At 42.6% G+C, this 27,056-nt stretch overlaps 1 protein-coding gene across 5 annotated transcripts in view; it reads left to right on the top strand.

Annotated features, from left to right (window-relative positions):
* osbpl1a (oxysterol binding protein-like 1A) overlaps positions 1–27,056 on the top strand; it is a 105,443-nt gene that overhangs the window by 440 nt on the left and 77,947 nt on the right. For 2 of the 5 annotated variants that reach the window (XM_034180455.1, XM_034180453.1), the window contains exons 2-9: positions 13,066–13,212; positions 13,295–13,380; positions 19,909–19,983; positions 20,075–20,186; positions 20,326–20,411; positions 21,825–21,969; positions 25,187–25,263; positions 25,355–25,399. In XM_034180455.1, coding sequence (XP_034036346.1) covers positions 13,066–13,212; positions 13,295–13,380; positions 19,909–19,983; positions 20,075–20,186; positions 20,326–20,411; positions 21,825–21,969; positions 25,187–25,263; positions 25,355–25,399 — 773 coding nt within the window. Of the gene's footprint in view, positions 1–13,065; positions 13,213–13,294; positions 13,386–19,908; positions 19,984–20,074; positions 20,187–20,325; positions 20,412–21,824; positions 21,970–25,186; positions 25,264–25,354; positions 25,400–27,056 lie in introns of those variants that run through there. The other 3 variants (XM_034180456.1, XM_034180454.1, XM_034180457.1) reach the window with 3 other exon arrangements.

Here is a 27,056-nt window from a genome sequence, read left to right as displayed (position 1 = left end):
ATTTAAATATTGGTTTAGTGTTAAACATCTTCACAGTGCAACATTTCTGTCTGTTCTGAGCAGTGCGCGAATTGAAAGTATTGAACCTGCACCATATCAAAATTATGCTACTGGGCAAGACTTCTAGAATTGTGCAAAGCAAAAGTTTTCTTTAAATAATTTTTTAAAAAAATGACACGTATGAGAATGAAAAAGCTATAATAACAACAAAACAAAAAGCAATGCATGTGAGTCAGCCAAGGAGTCAGCATGCGAGTCCCCTGACAAGGAATTGTCAACCACATCAAGTCCCATTTAAAAATAAATAAATAAAAAATATGTTAGTTTATCATCCTTGACACCAGAAATAAGTGATGAGGGAGGGCGGATTTTGTTTTATTACCTCCTCCTAGGACATAATAAAATCATTGGTGTTTATTTTTTTATTTATTAGTCTATCTGTTGGCAGTATTACGGCAAACTACTGCACAGATTTTGATGAAATTTTCACCACCAGTAGATAATAGGTCACGGAAGACTCCATTAAACTTTGGAGGTGATCCTGATCCAGATCTGGATTCTGGATCAAGATTTCACTTTATACAGACTTTGAAGGATTATGTCAGGCATGGAAGATGCCACTTTGAAGGTGATCCAGATACGGCTTGGTGGAGGTCAAAAATCTTGGATTGCGCTTGTTTTTTGTTTTTGTTTTTTTAGAAACGGAACAAACAATACAGTAAAATTTTAAAGTTGGGAAACAAAACTTCCCCATGTAATAAGAATTAACATAAGTTTATGGCACTCTGTTTATTTAATTCTCGAGGACGAGGTAACTGACGAGGAACTCACCTTGCAACCGTTGTACCTAGTGTCCAAGCTACCTCCATTGTCCAGCATACTACATGCATACTGGCTGTAAATATCACTCATGGTCGCCTCGGGGAGAAGGTTCACCCTGTACCATGGCTTCAGCTTCTTGGCCTTATCTGAAATCTATATCACGATAAATGGCGTCGTCCTCGTGTGTGTGGTTGTCAGTGACAACAAGCGGCAAGTTCTGGGACTGGCTTGGTAACCTTCGGCCGTCTTCGGCGAAAGCACACTCGCCACCTAGCGGCATGCCGGTTCTTGCACCAGATGTACCATCGTCATTGAAATTCGCCAAAAAACAAAAACAAAAAAATTGATGCTGGCTGATTTTGGCGTGCGGGTGGGGATGATAAATTAATGTTTTGGGTTTTTTTATGGGGCCTAAATGCATGCGTGTAAATAATTAATATATTAAATTTATCAATTTATTAAACCATACTTTGAACATTTTAAATTATTACTTTGAGTGTGGTATGTGAAGCTCTCTGTCTGGATATTAGCCTAGATATTTTTTTAATTAGATGCAATCCATTAGGACATGAAAACACATGTAGGCTGTGGTAACAGCTGTGCTGTAGAACACTGACCAATTAGGAAGGTTGTGAATATGTTCCAAAAAATTAGTGATGTCTGGATAAATCATGATCCACAAAAGTGTATAATTAGATGTAATTTGTACCAATGTGGGTAAAATACAAATATTTTACTATACGAGGTCTGTTAGAAAACTATCTGACCTTTTTATTTTTTGCAAAAACTATATGGATTTGAATCACGTGTGATTGCATCAGCCAAGCTTGAACCTTCGTGCGCATGTGTGAGTTTTTTCACGCCTGTCGGTTGCGTCATTCGCCTGTGAGCACGCCTTGTGGGAGGAGTGGTCCAGCCCCCTCGTCGGATTTTCATTTTCAGGAAATTGGCTAATCGACTGCCGCTTTGCTTCATCAAAATTTTTTCAGAAAGTGTGAGAGACAGCCAAGTGGAAACTATTTGGAAAATTCAGATGGCTTTCGGTGAAGATCTTATGGGGATCATACAGCTATGATGAGCTAGCCACATCCTGGGAAAGTCCATCAAGCAACAAAAGCAAAGTGCTTCTCGCTGTCATTTGTAGCTACTCTGACTGTGGGATTAGGGCGGCAGTCAGAAGATCAAAGATAAATTAACCTTTGAAGTCCTAAACTAATCTTAGGTCTCCTGGGTTATGTGCTAATATTTTTAAGCACTGGCCCTATGGGGCACCAGACCCCTAAATTTGTTTACCAAAGTACTTTTTTTGGTTTGCCAAATGTAAAACTATTTAAACTCAGAAAAGGTAGTTTTGCACAAGTTCTTTCTTTCTTTAACTGCGGTACTTCAATAAATGAAACATAACACAATTAAAATACACGTGTGTTGCCCGTGCGGATTCACAAGCTCTAGATTGGGTAGTGTTTATAAAATAGGTAGCTGACATTTCTCAAGGGTGATTGTAAATTATGCAAAGTTTCTATCATGAGTTGGAATGGTGTGTGATTCCAGAATGTTTTAGAACCTTAGACCTTAACGGTTTTTAGAAGAAGAACTCAGTCCTTTAATTTCCTGTTAATTATGTATTTTTTATGTTAATTTACTGTCTTAATATATTTATAAACTGTTGAAGTTCTTGTTATCATATACACACTATAATTATTGTTATTATTATTATTATTATTATTATTATTATTGTTATTATTAATATTATCATCAGTGATATTATTATTACTTTTTATTATTATGTCATTTGATTTTTAAATGAACCATAATGGAAATGATGTTTTCACTTTCTTGTGTCATGCATGTATTTTTAATGTATTTACAATTATATTATGTACTTACATTGAAGTTACTCAATAAAGTCACGCACGCATGCGTACACATACACAGATGCCACTTCACTTTTAATATATAGATGATTTACTGCCCCCTATTGGAATGGTGTGTGAGTCCAGAATGTAATTATCAATCTCCATTGTTCAGTGTTGTTAGCTAATCACAATTTCTCCAAAAATGTTAGTCCTATCAACATTCCGTTTTGGCAACGTTCATCCTTGACCCAAAATACATAAGCATTCCCAACGGCAAATGTCAGCTTTCCCCAGGTTGTCTGTGATTGAAATCATACACACACACACACATGCATACATGTATACAGAGGCGACTTGGCTCTTAATATATACAGTGAGGAAAATAAGTATTTGAACACCCTGCGGTTTTGCAAGTTCTCCCACTTAGAAATCATGGAGGGGTCTGAAATTTTCATCTTAGGTACATGTCCACTGTGAGAGACATAATCTAAAAAGAAAAATCCGGAAATCACAATGAATGATTTTTTTAATAATTTATTTGTATGTTACTGCTGCAAATAAGTATTTGAACACCTACCAACCAGCAAGAATTGTGGCTCACACAGACCTGTTAATTTTTCTTTAAGAAGCCCTCTTATTCTGCACTCTTTACCTGTATTAATTGCACCTGTTTGAACTTGTTACCTGTATAAAAGACACGTGTTCACACACTCAATCAATCACACTCCAATCTGTCCACCATAGCCAAGACCAAAGAGCTGTCTAAGGACACCAGGGACAAAACTGTAGACCTGCACAAGGCTGGGATGGACTACAGGACAACAGGCAAGCAGCTTGGTAGAAGACAACAACTGTTATGATTATTTAACAGAAAGTTAAGAAACTCAAGATGACTGTCAATCTCCCTCTGTCTGGGATTCCATGCAAGATCTCACTTTGTGGGGTAAGGATGATTCTGAGAAAGCTCAGAACTACACAGGAGGACCTGGTCAATGACTTGAAGAGAGCTGGGACCACAGTCACAAAGATTACATTAGTAGCACATGATGCTGTCATGGTTTAAAGTCCTGCAGGGCAACAAGGTCTTCATGTCCATGCCCATTTGAAGTTCACCAGTGACCATCTGGATGATCCAGAGGAGACATGGGAGAAGGTCATGTGGTCAGATGAGACCAGAATAGAGCTTTTTGGAATCAACTCCACTTACCATGTTTAGAGGATGAGAACAACCCCAAGAAAACCATCCCAACCGTGAAGCATGGGGGGTGGAAACATCATGCTCTGGGCAAAGGGGACAGGACGACTGCACCGTATTGAAAGGAGGATGGATGGGGTCATGTATTGCGAGATTTTGGCAAACAACCTCCTTCCCTCAGTAAGAGCATTGAAGATGGGTCATGGCTGGGTCTTCCAGCATGACAATGACCCCAAACACACAGCCAGGGCAACTAAGGAGGGGCTTCGTAAGAAGCATTTCAAGGTCCTGGAGTGGCCTGGCCAGTCTCCAGACCTGAACTCAATAGAAAATCTTTGGAGGGAACTGAAACTCCAAACCTGAAAGATCTAGAGAAGATCTGTATGGAGGACTGGACCAAAATCCCTGCTGCAGTGTGTGCAAACCTAGTGAAAAACTACTGGAAACGTTTGACGTTTGTAATGGCAGACAAAGGCTACTGTACCAAATATTAACATTGATTTTCACAGGTGTTCAAATACTTATATGCAGCAGTAACATACAAAAAAATTATTAAAAAAATCATACATTGTGATTTCCAGATTTTTCTTTTTTTTTTTTTGATTATGTCTCTCACAGTGGGCATGCACCTAAGATGAAAATTTCAGACCCCTCCATGATTTCTAAGTGGGAGAACTTGCAAAATCGCAGGGTGTTCAAATACTTATTTTCCTCACTGTAGATGATTTACCGCCCCCTGCTGGAATGGTGCGACAATCCAGTATGTGATTAGCTCCCCCGTCGTTTATTATGAAATAATGCTAAATTTATGTGGAAATGATTGTTGTACAAAAGCTTCGGATATCTGTCCATGAGATAGATGATGACTGGAGTGCAGTTTGAAGCAGAAACGAGGCGATAATCTGTGAATTGCTGCTGACGCTCCGAAATGAGGCATGCGCAGTAAAGGTATGGCGGACCGATTTTTGGGGGGGGACCGTTCGGTCTGTGACACCGGCCTCCGTCCAAAGGATAAAGAGGTCGGCAATGAACACCAAGTTACTCCATTTCATTTGCTGCAAAGCTGTTTGCACCGAGCGCTTCTTATTGGCTCATACAGGTGTAAGCAGTTAACCGGCTGGTTCCCTCCTCCTTGTTTAATTTGCAACTGTACTTATTTTTGTGCATGGTTATTTTTGCTGCATAAAATTCTCAAATGTTAAGTGTTTTTTTTTCACTGACACGGAAAAACCTAATTTATCACGCAAAGAATGTGACTGCCATTGTAATTGAAGGCAAATTATATGCATCAGCTTGAATTTGGCATCCGTGAAGAAAAACAAACATTCAGAAAATGCATCTGCAATAACTTTATGGTTTCACTTACTTGTTTTAAGCAACATATCATGAATAAGAGCATACTTTTATTCATAATATGTGATCTGATTTGGATCAAACTTGGCTATGTCAGTCAGTGCTGTACAGTTTGGATGCAGAAAACACAGCAGAATTAAACAAATATTAAAACGGAACAGTAAATAAATAACTAATAATAATAATTCTAAATAACTATTAGAATTTGGTCTCAGCGAATTTAACAAGGTGTGTGGATCTGGAACACATGGTGCTCTTTTAATCACAGCAGCATTTACTGCCTGCAGATCTTGAATCATTCTCCATCCCACTGAGGGCGGAGCCTTTTTTACAGGAAATATGGGTGTGTTACATGGTGAATCTGGGCATGGCACTATTACTCCTGCTGTTAACAAATCCTCTATTACTGGCCTGATTCCTTCAATTGCATCAGGTTTCAATGGATACTGTCTTACACATGGTCTGTATTCTGTTTTTGGTCTCATAACTACAGGTTGTGCATTTTTTATCAGTCCTACGTCTGAAGGACCTGTTGTCCACAATCCTGATGGTACTGAAGAAAGAAGATCATCCTCTTCAGGACTCAACTGAAACACTCAGGATTGTGAAGTGGACACATCAATATGTGTTCCGGCTGTCAGCACCAATGAGACATTAACTGGCACTTTATACAATTTAGTTGATGGACTGAACTCCGTTCGTGGTCCAACTCTGCTCCAATCAGTGGCTGACAAAGCTGTTATGACTGTCAGTCCCAATGCTTGCCATTCTGTCAAATATGGCTTACAAAGTGACACATGTAATGGCATACCTGTGAATCTCAATTTTCAATCAATCAATCTTCAGTGGCACCTGTCACTGTTATGACAGCTGTTGAGTTGCCATCATGAATCAAATCTGTCATTGTCAGCTTCACAGGTGAAATGTTTTTCAATTTGTTTTCATAGTCACCATCCGGACCTGGAGGATCTTTATGCCACATTGTGACATGCAGGTCAGGTGGTGACATCTTTTGTTCAGGATTTTTTAGTAGGGCTGTTGCTTGCATCCTGCAGCATCTTCTTCTGAAATGTCAAATGTATAGTAATAGTGGAATGTGGGGTCATCGCTTTCTTCTCTTACCATGTTAACGCCTCCTGTGCGCTCAACAACTAATTTCCCTTGTTCCACAATTATGGACAAGCCCAATGCAGTCAATCCGTCTCGTCCTAAGAGGTTAACTGGACATTGTGGCATGTTCAACACTGACATAGTACATGTCAGGCCAAATGGATCTGTCAACGTTATGGGTTTAGTGATAGGGACGTCTGATGTTTGTCCATTTGCAGAGCGAACCCTAAAAATTTCGTTGCTTAATTGATGGACAGGTATGTTGTCATTACATGTGGTTCTACATGCTCCTGTATGACAAAGGAATGTCACTGGTCGTCCATTTACCAACAAAGTCACTTCTGGTTTTGGTACCGGATTTCCCAGTAAGGCACACAGATCCATATCACAATCAGACTGCCTATCTGATGTGGAATCATGGATTATGGATTCTAGTCATTGTGGATACTGTGGCTGCGGAGGATTATTCCGTTGTGGAATTCCTCCTGCTGCTCCCTCAGTAGGTGGATTCGGACAATTTCTATACATATGTCCCTCCCTCCCACAGTTCCAACAAATCAGGGGACCACATGGTGGTCCTCCCTGTCTGTGCTGCTGCCGCGGTTGCCATGGTCCTTGGCGTTGTGGCTGTCCACCTTGTCTGTTTTGCCATGGCTTTTGGGGGCATTTGCACTGCTTCTGCTGCCTCAAGTTACCCTGTTGGTAACATATTTCATCATCTCCGTGTGCTACATACACTCCTTTGTCGCTGTTTCCTGTCTTTTTCTGCTTTAAGACTCCTTCTGCATGACAGCAGTGTGTATGTGTTTCTTCCAATGTGCCTGTAGGCAATCCAATCCAATGTTTCTGTATCCAAGCTTTTATATCCTTATTGGAATGTTGGATCAGAGCGTTTTTCAATTGTTGTTCATACACTGGTGTTCCTGGCAATATGCCACTATGGACTCTAAATACATTCTCAAATCTGCATCTAAACTCTGTCCATGGCTCTCCTTCTTTCTGTGTTGTCCTGGTAATTTCAGTATAATTTATCTTTGGTCCTAACACACCTTTTGCACGTGTAATCATAGCTTCCACTCTTGTTTTCAAGACTAGATCATCATGTGTCAGTGGTACGCCTTGTTGGTCTGCAGGATTCCAGTCTCCGCGTATCTGACTCCATTTAGGGCCACATGCTTTCATCCACACCTGTTGGACTTCAGGTCCATTAAGGTGGTAAGAATTTCTAATGTTTTCTATATCCTGCATAAATCCCTCGATATCGACACGTGGCGATGGCATCATGTCGACTGCTGCTTTGATATCATCAGCATTCCATGTTCGATATACGAGCATGGTTGATCGCTGTCCTGCTGTTCCTGCACGAGGATTTGGTACTTCTATCATAGGATAGGCATCTCCCTGGTCACTGTGTTCCACCATGGGAGGGGCTGTAGGCACTTTCGCTTGACTGCGTGTTTGTGGTTTTTCTGGTTTTTCACTTTTTACCTTAGGTTTTACTGCCAAATCATACTGTGGTGGCGGCACATCGTCATCCTCTGGTAGAGGAGGATATAAAGGTGTTGTTGTCGCCGACGATTCAGCCGGCGGTGGTTGTTGAGGCTGTTCTGGTTCTCTGTGCTGAATTATCACATCTTCTTCTGCCTTACCTACAGCTTTCTTTTTCCTTGCTTTCTCTAATCGTCGCTTCTCTGCTCCCTTCCATCTGTTCTCTGCTTCCTCCTCTCAAAATGCCACTAAATCGGCCCCTACTTTCTGCATCTTTTTCTCATCACCTTTATGTTCCTGTTCTAACTCCTTCTTTAGCTTCTGTATACTGATCAGGTTCAGTCGTCCGTCAAAGTCATGTTTATTTATCCAGGTCTCCAATTTCTTTGTTGCTTTTGGATTTTTTGCTTCCATAAATTTCCAGTCGTCAGTTGATAAATTTTCCTTATTTTTAGACGTCTTACCCCCCATTTTTATTATCCCTTGTTATAATTTGGACTTCAGACGGGGGCACACCTAGGGTGTTCTAAATCTGAAGTTTTCACTTCTTTGGACGTGACAATTAATTTGCCGTCGTGTGGTTGATTCCTTTCACCTCCCCGTAGGAAGCGGAATCACTTGCCTCTGCTTCCACACACACGGTTGTCACTAACGTTGTCCAAAGTATTACACTTTCACACAGTTATTCTATTTACACTTACACAAAACACTATTTACACATAGAAACACTTTTAATAATCGTACGCGTATTCTTAGGCCAGGGGAGCTCGCCCTCCCGTGGAATTTAACTAATGTCATGCATTAGGGGACTCCACCGTCCCTGCGAGATTTAACTGCCTTTTTACAGTGCACGTATTTCTACCCGGGATTCCCCTTACGTATTAAAACAGAGGAGTCCGTACCCTCCTTCGGAATTTAACTACGTGCGTCCCTCGCAACCGTAGAGGAGTCCGCCCTCCTTACAGAGTTTAACTGTGTTTCATTAACAGACGATTCTGTATCATCGCTTACGGAGTTTAACTGTTTTATGTGATCTGATCACCACTCACTCAGTACTGTTACAAAGAAATTCTACTCACTGACTCGACCTCCTGCCTGTCTTCTTCGGGAAAATCTCGTCAACCAGACGATGCCAACGGTGGTCGACAATTGCAGACACGATCAATCGATCGGACCTTGGCCAAGGATTTACGTCTGGACTTGGCGACCCCCGCCGGACACCTCCGGTGTTGTTGAGATCCCGGACGAGCCCCCAGTCAATGTTGGGTATTTTCTCCTCCAAACATTCTTAAAACCTTGATAAGACAAACAGAGTCAAGAAACACCAGTGAGACAGAAAGTCAAATTAATCTCGCGGGGAGTGCAGTCAGGCTGTACACCAAGGCTACACTAAAGTCTGGCCTGCTCTCCCGCTCTTTTTATTAGAGAAGCCCTCACCACATAAAAAAAACTTGTCCTAAGGGTGGGGGGGAGCGACGCAAGACAAGTTTCTTCCCGTAACATAAACACATACGTCAATAAGTGCAGCTGTAAGGAAAAACAGTTTCTTTCTTTTACTCTTATCGTCGAAGGTCAGCACATCCCGTTCGTCTGTTGCAGTTATCAGCTGTTCTGCATCTGCCTGGAGTGTCCTGTTCTTCACACTAAGCATCACATCACAACAGTCAAAACAACCTCCAGTTCTTTTACTCCCAGTTCAGCCTGACCCCATCATGCTTCACTCCCAGTCGTTAGCGGCTACACAACAAAGTTGTATAATAATAAGTACATCCAGCTCTTCATTCCCAGTTCAGATTGACCCCAGCATGCTAAAACAAGGTTGAATAACAAGCACAGGGTTACGTTAAGACAGGTGCCAAACAGCACAACACCGTTTTCATGGGAAAGAAGACAAAGGTACAAATGTTTAACAGTGATAACATATATACAAAATCTTTAACAAGTCCCCAATTCCTCTGTGTGTTGTCATGCTCAAAAACAGGCAGATTTCAGCCTGTTTTCCCAGCCTCACGAATTAGCACAGGAGAAAAGAACCAACCAGAGAACCGTCCAGTGTTTTCCCTAGAATTCTGTTTATTTATTTGCTCATTTATATTTTGAGAATACTCATTTGGGAGACAATAGAAATTGCAAGGTGTATTGTGTAAGAGTCTCAGAAATGTAAAATCAAAAGTGATGCGTAAAGCTTGAGACAAAACACCTACATTTTACAATTCTATTACTTTCACCAATGAGTGGATACATCACAACGAATAATCACATAAACATATTTAAAAAATGCTAAAAAATGAGGAGCATTCAGTTTCAGCATCACTTAGCACCAACTGCTAGTATTGGTTGCAAAAAATGTACTTGGTTAAGAGCAAAATTTTATGTGCACATTTATTGTCAGAATCCCCGTCACCACTGACAGATCTCATGGTGCATGTGCACCCTTGAAGATTTTACTCCAGACTCCCTTGTGAAGCATTGCAAAGCAAATTGAGCCTAGGACAGGCGTGACCTGCAGTCCCCAAATTATCAAACCTGATCTGAGCGCTGCACAGTGGCTCATGTAACAAGTTTAACAAGCTGCTGTCTGAACCATCAGACAGGTCATCAGAGCTTTACATCTTTTTCTGAATGACACTTTGCCTTCAACAACACAGATGTTTGTCACAAAACAGGAATTATTCAAGAGTTTTAACAGCACCAGCGAATCACGTGCACAGTAAGAAAGCATTTCAAAAAAAAAAAATGTGCGGACCTACAGATTCCAGAAATCAGAAGGTGGTAGATAATGTCCAACTTTTAAAATGTTGCTATTAGTCAAAATCTGTTGAGCAGATTTTGATGTCTAACACCCATTGAGAGCTTTGATGGCTAACTTTAATTGATGCTGGATAACAGAAGTTTTCAATATTGTGCTGCTGTCAGCTGATCTCCAGTAATGTTTAAAATAATAATGAAAATAATAAGCCAATTAATGTACTGTCATATCACTTTCAAAAAAGTTATTCCACAGAAGATAGTGTATGTTAGGGAAAGCCACAATGAAAGCACTGCGGATAGGCTGAAATGATCGACATCCAAATTTATTATTTAGTGGAAGTTCCTGTTGGCCTGGTGACCTGCCACGCCTATAAAATTGTAAGGGAAACACTGCTGTTTTGGTAATGTTACATTATTGTTCCATTTCCTGTTTTAGTAGCATTTTTAACCAAAAGGCATAAAGGAGTTGCGTGTTTGTGGAACTTTATACATTAAGATGTTTGTGTAACTGTTAAGCGTGCAGCACAGGGGGACACCTACATGGGATATTTGGTTGTCAGTGATTACGTTTTTGTGGCCACAAGCCAGGCTTTTACAACTGGTCTTACTGCGTTCACAAAATCTGACACTTTATTTTTCATTGACATTCGAGGTCTGATGCATTTATTAACCCCAGGAGAGCAAAGGTCTATGCATAAACCTATTTCATGTAGTTTCTGAGATATGGTCATTAATATATTTTTGATGATGAAGATGCAAGTGATTGGTCCACTGAGTTTTTCCACATAGTTTGATTGATGGTGTTCTTTGTGTTTTGAAGACATCACAGCGGACAAACAGACATGGCTATTACAATTGCCTTTACAATGAGGCTAACAATTCAGACTTAAATGCTTGACTATGAATGTATTGGAGGAATAATACTAGGCAACATTCTCAAAGTAAAAACACCTTTGATATATATATATATATATATATATATATATATATATATATATATATATATATATATATATATATATATATATATATATATATATATATATATATATATATATATATATATATATATATATATATATCAACTTCATTCTATAAAATTAGGAATATAACACCAAGCAACAACATACATCATATTGCCTTCACTTAGATTGGCAGTTGATGCATCGCATTACTCGGCATGTTCATAAAATTTGGGCCCACCACACTGGCAGCACTGTGACCACTTGTCTGTTGTCATTATAAAATACCCACACTGCTTGAACATGAATGGTCACCTTACCCTGTCTTTTGTAGCATGACCAAGGGGTGATGGGGCAACTGTCATAGTGTTTCTTAAGACATAAGAAAAGATCATAACTTTTTAAAGCTGCCTGTACTGCCTTTTAAATTTCACAAAACTGACAAAATTTAGTTCCTGCTGAAATCCAAGCATTGTAATGTTGGTTTATTTTTTTTAAATGTGTTCCAAAATTACAGCTCATTTTAATGAAGAGAATATATTTACCTGGTGGGGAATTCTATTCCATTATCTTCCTTTTAATGCCTTTTGCAGGAGGATTTTGACAAAAAAATAAGCTGTTTCAGAGCGTTTTCCACCGTCTTGGTTTCTTTTGTTCGAGCAACCAGCCAGCTGATGTCGCCGTGCCTTTCTTCACTCTGATTGGCTGTCACCATGTGCTTCCCAGCATCCATCACGCAAGTCAGTGGGAAGCCCCATGTGATCTATGATGGCACTGTGAACGTAACCATAGACTGTATGGGTCACTGCCTTAAGTAATTGAAGGCCCTCTGTTGCATTCTTTTTGAAAATTATAGTGAAATATGTCTTTACTATAATTTTGCGGGTAACACATTATCATTTGTAGCAAGGTTTATTTATGTTTGCAGTAATTTCAGGTCAAACCTGTGTTCGTTTACCCAGCAGTGAGCAGTAGTAGCAGCAGTACTCAGCATGAGTTGTGTCTTCATAAGGATGTGGTTTACAGTATTACCGTAATCTTTCTTGATGTCATGTGACATTTCATACGATTACCACAGGTCTCATTGTAGCTAAAAACGTGTCATGTGGATTTATGCTTTGCAAAGGGGAAGGAGAAAGACTTGTTTCTTCCTGCACTACTGGTCTGGTGACTGCTACGTTTAGTATTAATGCTGCGTTACTCCTGCTGTTTGACAGTTGTTTTGACATTTCTTCATCATGTGACAGAAGATGCTCGTGATCTGCTCTCATGTGTTCTAACTAATTACACTTCACAGCTTGCTTTTGAGGCTCCTCCAAATGGAATCACCGTGATTGGGATTAAATATCTTTGCTTTATACCTCATAAAGCTTCTGAAAAATTAACAACTGTGCTGCAGCTGATGAAATCCATGTTTATCAGTTTATCTGCAGTTTTGACTGAGCATAAGCTTAATATAGCTACAAGGGTTCTTTTGAAAACCTGTGTGCATCGGCATATGAAAGTGCATCTCTTTCTTCTGCTGCAGTTTCCGTTCATCTGCAGGGGTTCATGGAAAAGCTGGAGCTAGAGGAACAGCTCCTACAGTACGCTAGGAATGGTGATCTGCCCGGGATTCAGAGGCTCCTCATGTCGAAGATCAGGAACGAGATGGACATCAACATCAACTGCAAAGGTGCAGTAGTGCATGATTACCACGTGGGAGTGACGTCAGTCTAAGAGTGTCGTAACAGTAACTGTGAGTTCTGTTTGCTCAGGTAAGAGTAAGTCTAATCTGGGATGGACGCCTCTTCACTTGTCCTCCTACTTTGGACACAAAGACGTAGTGGAGGAACTGCTTAAGGTCAGGTGAAAGAAATGTTACATTTTAAAGCCACCATATGTTTGATTTATTGGATGTTAATTAGCAGAAATAGATTATAGCATTCATAACCATCTGTTCACTAGTATATAATTACCCGCAACAAGGAATCAGTGCTTTCATCACCTTAGAACAGTGGTTCTCAAACATTTTCATACCAAGGACGACTTTACCAATGAAAAAGCAAAGAGAATCGCACGGGCTACGAAACTCCCCAAATACCTCAAATCAATAGGTCTTCTTACCACTCCAACAGCATTACAACACTATATTACTGTCACACATGGACAAAATTGGTGGTACCCCTATATTTTATGTACACATTTTAATACATGGTCAAAAATATGCACAGTTTCTCCAATCACAGCCACAGAAGCCTATAACTTCTTCAGAATTGTCTTGGTTATCTTGGTGGCTTCCCTCACTCATCTCCTTCTTGCACAGTCCCTTAGTTTTTGAGAACTGTCTGAGAACCACACTGTTTTTGTTTCTTCATAATTGGTGTAAATAAAGTCCAACAAATACTGTGTTTTCTGAAGTATAAGTGACTTTTTTTTTTTACTAGTTTGGGAAGTCGCATGACTTATACTGTTCTGAAAATTCACAAGTTTGTTATAAATAATGGTAATTATAATGACTATTTATATAGAACTTTCCCAAGATCAAAGCACTAAACAAAATAAACTCTAATAATAAAAGAATAAATGCAAGTCATAAAAAATACACAACAATGCACAAAAATCCCAAATTAAATAGTTCATATGCAAAAAAAGGTGCGACCTACGCAGAAATAATTAAACAGGTTTAATTTTTTTGTGTTCTACGCATGTAGACCTCAGCATACTGCCACGCAGGGAGCAAAAACTCACCGTAGAGCTGCTTAAACTGGGCATAGAGCTGCTTAACTCAGCGTAGACGGTACGCCACAATATGCAATTTTACGTTTGCACTGGTGTGAAAGGGGCATTATAGTCCGGTGTGATTATAGTCCGGAAAATACGGTAATTGTTGACTTGGAAATGTCCATGAATCCATCCCCTGACTTGTCTAATGTTGCGTTTACACATAGGCAAGGCGCGTTATGAATGTCATATTTGCAACATTCTTGGCACATTCCTGACATTCTTAACGTGACTTAACGCATCTGAATAGGTTTCTTAATAATGCGTGTTGGTGTGTGATATTCGTGATTTTCGTGGAGCATGTTATTGGCTGTCAAAAATCTTCCACAAATGTCACGCACCACCCTCATTTCGCCTCATGTTCTGGAGGTTGCAACTGAGCGTGTTGATCCATCTTGATTAGTGGTGATCCTTAATAGAGCGTGACAGTGTTCTTCTCTGACATGCACACAATTAAACCCCGCTGCACCGCATTCAGTTTCATTTCTGCAGTGTGCTGAAGAAGGACAGTGATGCCAAGTCAGCCAAAAACTTTCATTCCAATGCTCCTCAGTGCGCTCCTGCAGGTGTTCCACCTGCTGCATGTGCCTGATGTTTGGGAAAACGTGCAAGACGAGAGCCGCGTGGAGCCACAGATCTGACTCTTTGCGTCTCCTCCTCCTTTCTACGCTGTTGGGAAGGTGTTGTGACACGGACCCACAACAGGGGGCGTTAATGAACGGACAATGGATAAGCCAAAAAGTAACAATTTAATGTTGTGAATCGCACAACGAAGTACAGACAATAACAATATTGTGGAATGTCAATTATACACAAGGTGACGTGTGGGCAGGCTCGAAGATAGAAGACGTCTGGCGAGAGAAGAGCCGGATCCCACACAGCTTCCACCACCAACGGATCTGAAGAACACCGGAGCCGCCAAGCCCTGCGCCCCAGGTGGCCACTGTCTTCAGCAGTCAGACCCGGTACTGCTGGCAGAGAACAGAAACAGTATTGATGAGTGTGAGTTCGCACACTCAGTAATCCCACAGTCTGTGTTCTTTTGGGAGGGAGCACCTCCACCTCCAATCACACACTCGTGCAGCTCCTGTCTAATCACTTATCTGGTTGGGGTGTGAAGCGAAGCCGTCGCTGATCACACCAAACGCCAATCCCACAGATAAGGAAAACACCACAGGAAAACGGCTGCAAAGAAGTTCAGATTATTACTCAATGTTTTAAGTCAGCAGAGAAAATTACCTGAATGGTAGCTGATTTCTCGGCGGGGAGGTGGAGTTGCAGTCCGGCTTTTATGGAGGATGACGTAGATGAGTGACAGCTGGTGTTGATGATGTGACAGCTGTCACTCCACTAGTTTCGGCGCCCTCTCGTGCTTGAAGCCCTCACTCCAAGCAGGGCGCCATCTGGTGGTGGTGGGCCAGCAGTACCTCCTCTTCAGCGGCCCACACAACAGGACCCCCCCCTCAACGGGTGCCTCCTGGCGCCCGACCTGGCTTGTCCGGGTGACGGTTGTAGAAATCGGCCAGGAGGGCCGGGTCCAGGATGAAGCTCCTCTTCACCCAGGAGCGTTCTTCGGGTCCATACCCCTCCCAGTCCACCAGATAATGGAACCCCCGACCCTTACGACGGACGTCCAGGAGCCGACGCACGGTCCATGCCCGCTCCCCGTCGATGATCCGGGCAGGAGGCGGTGCAGGTCCAGGGGTGCAGAGTGGTGAGGTGTGATGGGGTTTGAGACGTGACACGTGGAACACCGGGTGGATCCGCAGTGAAGCTAAAGTTGCCAGCTTCACTGCGGCCGGACTGAGGACTTTGAGTACGGGAAACGGTCCGATAAACCTGACTTTGAGTTTCTGTGATTCCACTTGCAGCGGGATGTCATTGGTCGATAACCACACCTCCTGCCCGGGCTGGTATGCAGGGGCCGGGGAACGCCGGCGGTCTGCATGGGCCTTGGCCCTCGTCCGGGCCTTCAACAGGGCAGAACGGGCGGTCCACCACACCCGGCGGCACCTCCTGAGGTGGGCCTGGACTGAGGGCACACCGACCTCTCCCTCCACAAGTGGGAACAATCGAGGCTGGTACCCCAAACACACCTCAAACGGGGAGAGGCCGGTGGCTGACGACACTTGGCTGTTGTGGGCGTACTCGATCCAGGCCAGATGGGCGCTCCAGGCCGTCGGGTGCGCAGAGGTTACGCAGCGGAGGGCCTGCTCCAGCTCCTGGTTAGCCCGCTCTGCCTGTCCGTTTGTCTGAGGGTGATACCCAGACGAGAGACTCACGGTGGCCCCCAGTTCCCTGCAGAAGCTCCTCCAAACCTGGGAGGAGAACTGAGGACCACGATCCGAGACGATGTCCGCTGGTATCCCATGCAGACGCACGACGTAGTGGACCAGGAGGTCTGCTGTCTCCTGGGCCGTAGGGAGCTTCGGGAGGGCCACGAAGTGGGCCGCCTTGGAGAACCGGTCCACTATCGTGAGGATGGTGGTGTTGCCCTGGGACAGCGGGAGGCCCGTGACAAAGTCCAGGCCGATGTGGGACCAGGGGTGGTGAGGTACCGGTAGGGGCTGGAGGAGTCCCGAAGTCCTCTTATGGTCAGCCTTGCCCCTGGCACAGGTGGTACAGGCCTGGACATAGTCCCGGACGTCGGCCTCCATAGACACCCACCAGAAGCGCTGCTGGACCACTGCCATGGTTCTGCGCACCCCGGGATGACAGGAGAGCTTGGAACCATGACAGAAGTCCAAAACCGCAGCTCTGGCCTCTGGTGGGACGTACAGTTTGTTCTTCGGGCCGGTCCCCGGGTCCGGGTTCCGTGTCAGGGCCTCCCGGACGGTCTTCTCCACGTCCCAGGTGAGAGTGGCCATGACAGTGGACTCGGGGATGATGGTCTCTGTGGGGTCCGACAACTCGGCCTTGGCTTCCTCTTCATGCACCCGGGACAGGGCATCCGATCGTTGGTTCTTGGTCCCGGGGCGGTATGTAATCTGGAAGTCAAAGCGCCCGAAGAACAGTGACCAGCGGGCTTGCCTGTGGTTCAGCCGCTTGGCGGTCCGGATGTACTCCAGGTTCCGATGGTCCGTGAAAACCGTGAAGGGCACCGTCGCTCCCTCCAACAGGTGTCTCCACTATTCAAGAGCCTCCTTCACCGCCAGGAGTTCCCGATTGCCGACGTCATAGTTCCTCTCAGCCGGGGTCAACCTGCGGGAAAAATAGGCACAAGGGTTGCGGGGGCGTTTGTGAGGCCGAACGGCATGACCAGGTACTCAAAGTGACCTAAGGGGGTGTTAAATGCCGTCTTCCACTCGTCTCCCTTCCGGATCCGAACCAAGTGGTACGCATTCCTAAGATCGAGTTTGGTGAATATTTGGGCTCCATGCAGGGGCGTGAACACCGAATCCAACAAAGGTAATGGGTATCGATTGCGAACCGTAATCTCGTTCAGCCCTCTGTAATCGATGCATGGACGGAGTCCGCTGTCCTTCTTACCCACAAAAAAGAAACCCACGCCCATTGGGGAGATGGAGTTCCGGATCAACCCGGCAGCTAAGGAGTCCCGGATGTAGGTCTCCACTGATTCGCGTTCCGGACGTGAGAGGTTGTACAGCCTGCTGGACGGATACTCAGCGCCCGGAATCAAATCGATGGCGCAATCGTACGGTCGGTGCGGGGGAAGGGCGAGTGAGATCTTTTTTGAAGACTTCAGCAAGATCGTGGTACTCCTCCGGTACCCCCGTCAGATTGGGGGGGATTTTGACCTCCTCTTTAGCTGTCACACCGGGTGGAACCGAGGATCCTAAACACTCCCGGTGGCAGGTTTCGCTCCACTGCGTCACAACCCCAGACGGCCAATCAATCCGGGGATTGTGTTTCAACACCCATGGAAAACCCAAAATCACTCGGGAGGTTGAAGGTGTTACAAAAAACACAATCTCCTCCCTGTGATTCCCAGACACAACCAATGTCACGGGCTGTGTCTGGTGTGTGATTAATGGAAGAATGGTGCCATCTAGGGCCCGTACCTTCAAAGGTGAAGGCAGAGCCACCAGAGGGAGCCCTACTTCCTTTGCCCATCTGCTGTCCAGCAGATTCCCTTCCGACCCCGTGTCTACGAGTGCTGGGGCGTGAAGGGTTAACTCCTCACTAAGGATCGTGACTGGGATTCGTGCGGATCTACGGGGCTTCCCCGCGTGCATGTTATGGCCCACCCTTAGCCCAGTTTCTAAGGACGGGCGTTTTGACCGTTTGGGGCAGTTCCTCTGTATATGACCACTAGAGCCACAGAAAAAACACTCCCCGCAGGCCAGCCTCCTTTGTCTGTCATTTGGTTTCACTTTGGCCCTGCTCGTGTCCATTGCTTCGTCAGCAGGGGGAGCTGTTGCCACACGGGGCCCTCTGGCTGTGGAGCGTGGGGATGACGGCACCCTTTCGGACCCGGAAGGAAGAGGGACGGCTCGTGCCTGGTCACGCCCCCCGCCCTGCTCCCGACGGTGTTCCTCTAAGCGGTTGTCTAAGCGTATAACCAGGTCGACAAGCCCGTCAAAATCCCGCGGTTCCTCCTTAGCCAGCAGATGCTCCTTCAGGACCGGAGACAGTCCGTTTATGAAGGCGGCGCGGAGTGCAACGGTATTCCAGCCGGACCTCGCAGCCGCAATGCGGAAGTCGACTGCATACTCGGCTGCACTCCAGCGCCCCTGTCTCATTGACAGTAGCATGCTCGAAGCGGTCTCGCCTCTGTTGGGATGATCAAAAACCTGTTTGAACTCCTTTACAAACCCAGCGTATGACGTTAGGAGCCGTGAGTTCTGCTCCCAGAGCGCCGTAGCCCAGGCGCGTGCCTCTCCTCGAAGCAGATTAATGACATAAGCCACCCGGCTAGCGTGTGACGCGTACATGACGGGACGCTGTGCAAAGACGAGCGAACACTGCATTAGGAAGTCCGCGCACGTCTATACACAACCTCCGTACGGCTCCGGAGGGCTTATGTATGCTTCAGGGGACGGTGGTGGGGGTCGTTGAACGACCAGTGGAACGTCTGTGTCTGACATGGGACCAGCAGGAGGAGGTGCTGCAGCAGTGCTTTGATCACACAACACTACGCCACTCCATGGCACAGACCCAAGCAAGCATGCAATCACAACGTTCTTCTGCTGTGGATTTTGAGGAGTAAACTGGAGCGATCTGAATTGTTCAGCAGCTGATGGATGAAAATGGAGGTGTATGTGGAGACAATTCGCCTCATTCACAACGTGACAGAACTTAACGATTCCTGACAATTCTCCAGCAACACGTGCCATTAATTGTAATGCATGGTAACAGATTGCAGCAGTTCCTGAGGACACCTGACACCTCTGCCCTGAATCATCACACTCGTGATCAGAATGTATACTTCGTGGCATTCGTGACTTGCCATTGTTATGTGTAAACACAGCATAAAGAAAACTGGCTGTAAAAGCAGTGATTTACTGTAAATTCATCAAAGCTTGCCAATAACTGTATCCAGCATCACCTCACCACTAGATGACACCAATTCCTACACAATGTAGCTTTAAAATTTTTGGTCTTGAATACTGTCTGAATTGACATGCATTTTCCTTCCATGCTACAGGCTGGGGCAGATGTTAACCTCCCCAACAATATAGGAGACACAGCGTTGCATAAAGCTGCTTTCACAGGAAGAAAGGTACCTTAACATTTGTACATTTTCCACTGTGTTTTCAGATTCATTTTTCTTCATTGTTTCTGCATCAATCAGTCTGTCGTGTATTAATCAGGAGGTTGTCATGCTGTTGCTGCACTATGATGCGTGTGCCACTGTCATCAATGGAACAGCACAGATTCCTAAAGATGTCACCAAAAATGCAGAGATTAGAAGCATGTTAGAAGGTGAGAGAAATATCTTATATTCAACAAGATGTCACAAAACAGACCATTCATTTTCTCTCTGTTTTATATACAGTATGTTGGAATTTATATAATTGTCTCATTAATTTTCTAATAAATCTTACCCCCTTATGGATATCAGCGGCTGAGAGAACGGAGGAGAGGAAACTGGAAGATCAGTTGTTGGACGCTGCACGTGAAGGAGATCTGTCAGCTTTAACTGATCTGGTTGGTATCACAGGCTAATAAATGATTTGATTACAGCATCACACATGCATTCAATGGCCACTTTATTAGGTACACCTTGCGCATTCTGGGTTGGACCCACTTTTGTCTTCAGATCTGCCTTCATTCTTTGTGGCATAGATTCAACAAGGTGTTGGAAACATTCCTCACAGATGTTGGTCCATATTGACATGATGGCATCACAGTCGCCCATTTAACCAGTCTGTCCATTCTCCTCTGACCTCTGACGTCACAAGTCATTTTCGTTCACACAACTGCCATTCACTGAATATCATCTCTTTTTTGTACCATTCTCTGTGAACCCTAGAGATGGTTGTAGTCCAGTCAAGTTATTCAGTTTAAGGTGCCAAACCACCACTAATTAAAAAAAAAAATGTTTCATGTGGGATTCTCCTCTGATATACACTAGAAATAAAACAGAGACCAATAGAAGGTTTGGAAGTTCCCAAAATATGCAAATTTATGTTAATTAGGTAACAATATCAACGGAACCAGTGAAACAACTGGAAATCTTGTATCTGTCATCAAAAGAAGGTCTGAAATACTATTTCCTTGAAGAACGCAGACTTTTTGTCAAACCAAATAAACAAGCAGAGGTTCATAAACATTTTGAGTGATAAACTGGAGAGAGTAGGATGTGTTGTCCAACATGCCAAAGGAGATGCCGATACACTATGTCACGACTGCAGTGAAATCAGCTCAATTTGTTGACACTGTTCTCATTGGAGAGGACACAGACTTGTTGGTTCTGCTTTGCTGTTATGCAGAGAATCTTGCAAAGGCAATCTATTTTCGACCAGAACCGAAGTTAAATTCAAAGAGATGCAGAGTATGCATCTGGAAAGTATATGCAGCGCTTCACCTTTTCCACATTATGTTATGTTATAGCCTTATTCCAAAATGGATGAAATTCTTTTTTTCCTCAAAAGTCTACACACAATACCCCATAATGACCATGTGAAAAATTTGAAAATTTATTAAAAATTAAAAAAAAAAACTAAGAGTGCCATTGTTACCTCAGTGAAATGGAATCAAGAAACCAAGTGTTGTAAAGAGTTACATTTTTTTAATGTATGTCATATATGTACAAGCAAAAAAAAATGTGTGCGCTTCTACAGATCTCATTCATAACTTTCTTCCTGTCACATGTTTCCAAGGACAAATATTAACTCCAGATTGAGTCTCAAATCTCAGTGACACTAAACCCATTCTCCAAAAACACACTGTTTGGACAAATAAGGATGAAATCAATACTTACAGAATGTTTATTTTAAATACAGAAAAGAGCACAGAGACAGTCTGTTTTTGGAAAGGCGTTGCAGTGTTATATATTCTGTCTTGAATTCACAATGATTTGCATTTTTAGCTTTGAGGACCCCTGTATGTTCACTGCAGCTTCACAGGAAGAAGCCTCCAGATATTAACTGCACTGATCTCCTGGGTAACACGCCACTTCATTGTGCAGCCTATCGAGGGCAGAAGCAATGCGCACTGAGACTGCTGAAGAGTGGAGCCAGCCCCAACATCAAGAACAACAATGGTAAAACTCAGCAGCCACACCTGTCAATCATTCATCTTGTTTTAATAATCACAGAGGGCCCATTAGTGCGGATACTTCTTGAACAGTGATCTGAAACAGTTAAGTTCAGTTCAAGGTATTTTACTTCTTTTTTTGTTTTGTAATTAGTTAAAGAAATTAAGCAATAAAAAAAATTCAGGAAACAAACATGTGTTTTAGTCTATTTAACTTTCACCATAATTTCAGAGGACATATTTTGTGTTTTGGTCTTTTGGTCAAGCTGTGCAAATACCTTGTAAGTCATTATAAGAGAAGAAATGTCAGCCAAGGTTTAGAGAAGTAACTCCTATGTAGGCCCCGAAGCAGATACAACTTTACAACTCCCTCTGGATAGAACTCTTGTCCATCGTAGGTTATTTCCCTGTCTAAAGCTGGTAGGTGGGTGGAATGGGACAATGCAAATTAAATGTCCCCTGCAATGACACCGACAGGTAGTGTGACTGGTAACTGAATCCATGTCTATGTACAACCCCTGGCAAAAAATATGGAATCACCGGCCTCGGAGGATGTTCATTCAGTTGTTTAATTTTGTAGAAAAAAAGCAGATTTCAGACATGACACAAAACTAAAGTCATTTCAAATGGCAACTTTCTGGCTTTAAGAAACACTACAAGAAATCAGGAAAAAAAAATTGTGGCAGTGAGTAACGGTTACTTTTTTAGACCAAGCAGAGGGAAAAAAATATGGAATCACTCAATTCTGAGGAAAAAATTATGGAATCATGAAAAACAAAAGAACGCTCCAACACATCACTAGTATTTTGTTGCACCACCTCTGGCTTTTATAACAGCTTGCAGTGTCTGAGGCATGGACTTAATGAGTGACAAACAGTACTCTTCATCAATCTGGCTCCAACTTTCTCTGATTGCTGTTGCCAGATCAACTTTGCAGGTTGGAGCCTTGTCATGGACCACTTTCTTCAACTTCCACCAAAGATTTTCAATTGGATTAAGATCTGGACTATTTGCAGGCCATGACATTGACCCTATGTGTCTTTTTGCAAGGAATGTTTTCACAGTTTTTGCTCTATGGCAAGATGCATTATCATCTTGAAAAATGATTTCATCATCCCCAAACATCCTTTCAATTGATGGGATAAGAAAAGTGTCCAAAATATCAACGTAAACTTGTGCATTTATTGATGATGTAATGACAGCCATCTCCCCAGTGCCTTTACCTGACATGCAGCCCCATATCATCAATGACTGTGGAAATTTACATGTTCTCTTCAGGCAGTCATCTTTATAAATCTCATTGGAATGGCACCAAACAAAAGTTCCAGCATCATCACCTTGCCCAATGCAGATTCGAGATTCATCACTATGACTTTCATCCAGTCATCCACACTCCACGATTGCTTTTCCTTAGCCCATTGTAACCTTGGTTTTTCTGTTTAGGTGTTAATGATGGCTTTCGTTTAGCTTTTCTGTATGTAAATCCCACTTCCTTTAGGCGGTTTGATGTCTTCCTTGGTCTACCAGTATGTTTGCCTTTAACAACCTTCCCATGTTGTTTGTATTTGGTGCAGAGTTTAGACACAGCTGACTGTGAACAACCAACATCTTTTGCAACATTGCGTGATGATTTACCCTCTTTTAAGAGTTTGATAATCCTCTCCTTTGTTTCAATTGACATCTCTCGTGTTGGAGCCATGATTCATGTCAGTCCACTTGGTGCAACAGCTCTCCAAGGTTTGATCACTCCTTTTTAGATGCAGACTAACGAGCAGATCTGATTTGATGCAGGTGTTAGTTTTGGGGATGAAAATTTACAGGGTGATTCCATAATTTATTCCTCAGAATTGAGTGATTCCATATTTTTTTCCCTCTACTTGGTCTAAAAAGTAACCGTTACTGACTGCCACAATTTTTTTTTCCTGATTTCTTATAGTGTTTCTTAAAGCCAGAACGTTGCCATTTGAAATGACTTTAGTTTTGTGTCATGTCTGTGATCTGCTTTTTTTCTACAAAATTAAACAACTGAATGAACATCCTCCAAGGCCGGTGATTCCATAATTTTTGCCAGGGGTTGTATAAGTTGCCCATTTTCTATCCCACAGTGCTAACTCTTCTGCCATGGCTTGAAGGCTCACTTAAAAATTTATTTCTCTATATTTATTAATTACGTGCGTCACTCTGTAGTCAATAACCATGTGAGTGAGGGTATGTGGCTCACATATCTCTATATCTCTCTGACTGTTTGTCACATCGGCCTCAGCTTTGGGATATGGCTTGATGCGGCGGATGATGTCCATCCTTTATTGTGAAAAGTTTTGGGATTAAATTTCAAAACCTTTATTTTGAAGTCAACATCATTAGTGCCACAAGACAACATTCTCACCCACCAGATTCACAAAGATTGTCGACAAAGATGAGTCACTCATGGGGAGAGACGGAAAAAAATAAAGAAAGAAATAATGCACAAATAGTCTGAGAGATATGTGAGCCGCAGACAGACAGACAGACAGACAGACATTTCTTGCTTTATTATCACAGTGCAGAATGTTCTCAGCGTCTGCTTCAACAAAGATCGTCAACAAAGATGAGTCACTCTCAGCCTTAAACAGATGACTATAAGGCATTCACGTGGAGAAATGGGAAAAATAAAGAAATAAATAATGCACAAACAGTCTGAGACACTTTTTGCTTTATTATCACGAGGCAGAACGTTCTTACACTATAGCTTCAATATAAATTCTCAATAAAGCTCCCACTTTTCTACATACTTCCTATGGGCACTGCGCTAGTATAAAAAAAGAATAGTGTAGGTAAAAGTTTAGAAAGAAAACAGACCAAAAATGCACTGCGATACTGACGTGACCAAGTAATGGTGACATGTCAGTAACAAAAGAAATTCATTTTTGAATAAAGAGATTGTTTTTAAGTGTGGTGTCTATGTTGCAGGTTTTGCCTCTCATCTGATAATGTTATTCTTGAGTAATTTGCATGAGTGATAATACACTAACCTTTACAGCAGATTTGTCATACTCTAGTGTGTGTGTGTGTGTGTGTGTGTGTGTGTGTGTGTGTGTGTGTGTGTGTGTGTGTGTGTGTGTGTGTGTGTGTGTGTGTGTGTGTGTGTGTGTGTGTGTGTGTGTGTGTGTGTATGTATGTGTACATATTTTTTGATGTGTGGTGTAACTCAGAAAAAGCCCTTGTTTTGTGTTTGGTTCTCACAGGCCAAACTGTGTTTGACTTGGCCAGTGACGCAGTAATGAAGCAAGTTCTTGAAGGCAACGTGCATCGAGTAAATGCTCTGCTGACTATGAACTTATCAAAGTTACTGTAATTTGTTCTTTGATTTGTTTTGTACTGATTGTCCTCCTCATATCTTGACTCTTTTTCAGGGTATGACCCGCCATGTCAAAAAGTATGAGGGACTCCTCTGCAAGGTAAAGTGTACAAATTGTTATTCATGCTGAATGATAGAGATTACTATGTTATAGACTGACAGAAAGCTTGAAACTGAGAAAATTTATAACAATTTGACAAAGCCACAGTCAGAAACATGTTTTAAATAGAAGTGTACTGCGACTGTGGAGAGTCTTATACCAGATGCTTGGCCTCAGTTGTAGTTTTTGCTGTCAGTTCTATACAGAAAGTAAGTTAGTTGGACTTTTAGGCTTTATGTTAAAGCATAAAGCTTTGTATTTAAAATGTTAATGGAAAGCGATGTGTAGAAATGTTCCAGAATATGAATATGATCAGCAGTTACAGTGAGGAAAATAAGTATTTGAACACCCTGCGATTTTGCAAGTTCTCCCACTTAGAAATCATGGAGGGGTCTGAAATTTTCATCTTAGGTGCATGTCCACTGTGAGAGACACAATCTAAAAAAAAAAATCTGGAAATCACAATGTATGATTTTTTTAATAATTTATTTGTATGTTACTGCTGCAAATAAGTATTTGAACACCTGCCAATCAGCAAGAATTCTGGCTCACACAGACCTGTTAATTTTTCTTTAAGAAGCCCTCTTATTATTATACAGGTAACAAGTTCAAACAGGTGCAATTAATACAGGTAAAGAGTGCAGAATAAAATTCAGATATTTGATTTTTGAGGGCTGTCACGTGGTCAGTGGATTGCCCTGTGGCTCCACCGCGAATGACAGCACTATTGATCAGCCAACACATACTTCCCCTGGTGGAATATCTTACGGCACGTCTCATTGGTCAGGTTTCTCAAATGATTATGTCATAGCCCCACCTCTCTCACACAGATGGTCTTTTTTTCCCATAATAAGGAATTAAAGTACTTCCAGATGAAATACAGCAGCCTAAGACAAGGCCGTCTTCTATGGGTAAGAGTTTTTCCGCAGGCTGTGATGATGAATCAGATTGAAAGCAGGCAATGGGTGAGATTAAAAGACAATATTTACTCTGTCCCACTTTGTAAAGTTGCTACTGCATTGATTAGCTCTTTAGACCTGTGTGACAAATATGGCAGCAGGGCAGATTTGGACAGACAGTGTTCTGCACATGCTACACATCTCTGGTTTTTGTGGAAACGTTGCAGTGCCACATACTACAGCCTGTTTAGACAGTTTGAGCTTTTGGACTCATATTTTTTGATGTGGTGCCGTGTTTTGTAGGTAGGCTGAAATGTTAGGACACCAACATTTTGAACAAAAGTGAGATTTCAGCCTTGTCCACTCAACAAAGACATGATATAATGAGGAAGCTGAATGCACCTGGTGTCAAGACCACTTGAAGTATGCTTCACGTGGAAAACAGTGCCTCCGTGACCACACCAAAACAGTGAAACACAAAGTTGCCCGGAATGCCTGTGTAGTCAATGCAGCAACTTCCGGCGATGTTTCTTGCCACAAAGAAGGCTATCAACGGTAATTTTTTTAATGAATTGATTCTTGAAAAAAACATTATTTCCTGAATTTCTTTTGTTCATGAAGTGATGGTTTTCCCTTTGATACTGAGTTTTTGCTGACAGACATTTCATTTGTTTTCCATGTGTTCACTGTGTTTAAAATGCCAGTCGCCCACTTACTTAATATGACTTGGTTTTACTGTGAGCAACCTGGAAATGGTT

Source organism: Thalassophryne amazonica, chromosome 10 (genome assembly GCF_902500255.1).
Source record: "Thalassophryne amazonica chromosome 10, fThaAma1.1, whole genome shotgun sequence".
NCBI classification, from domain to species: Eukaryota; Metazoa; Chordata; class Actinopteri; order Batrachoidiformes; family Batrachoididae; genus Thalassophryne; species Thalassophryne amazonica.
The sequence above is the reverse complement of the archived record's forward strand: the minus strand, read 5'-3'. Positions and strand labels throughout refer to the sequence as shown.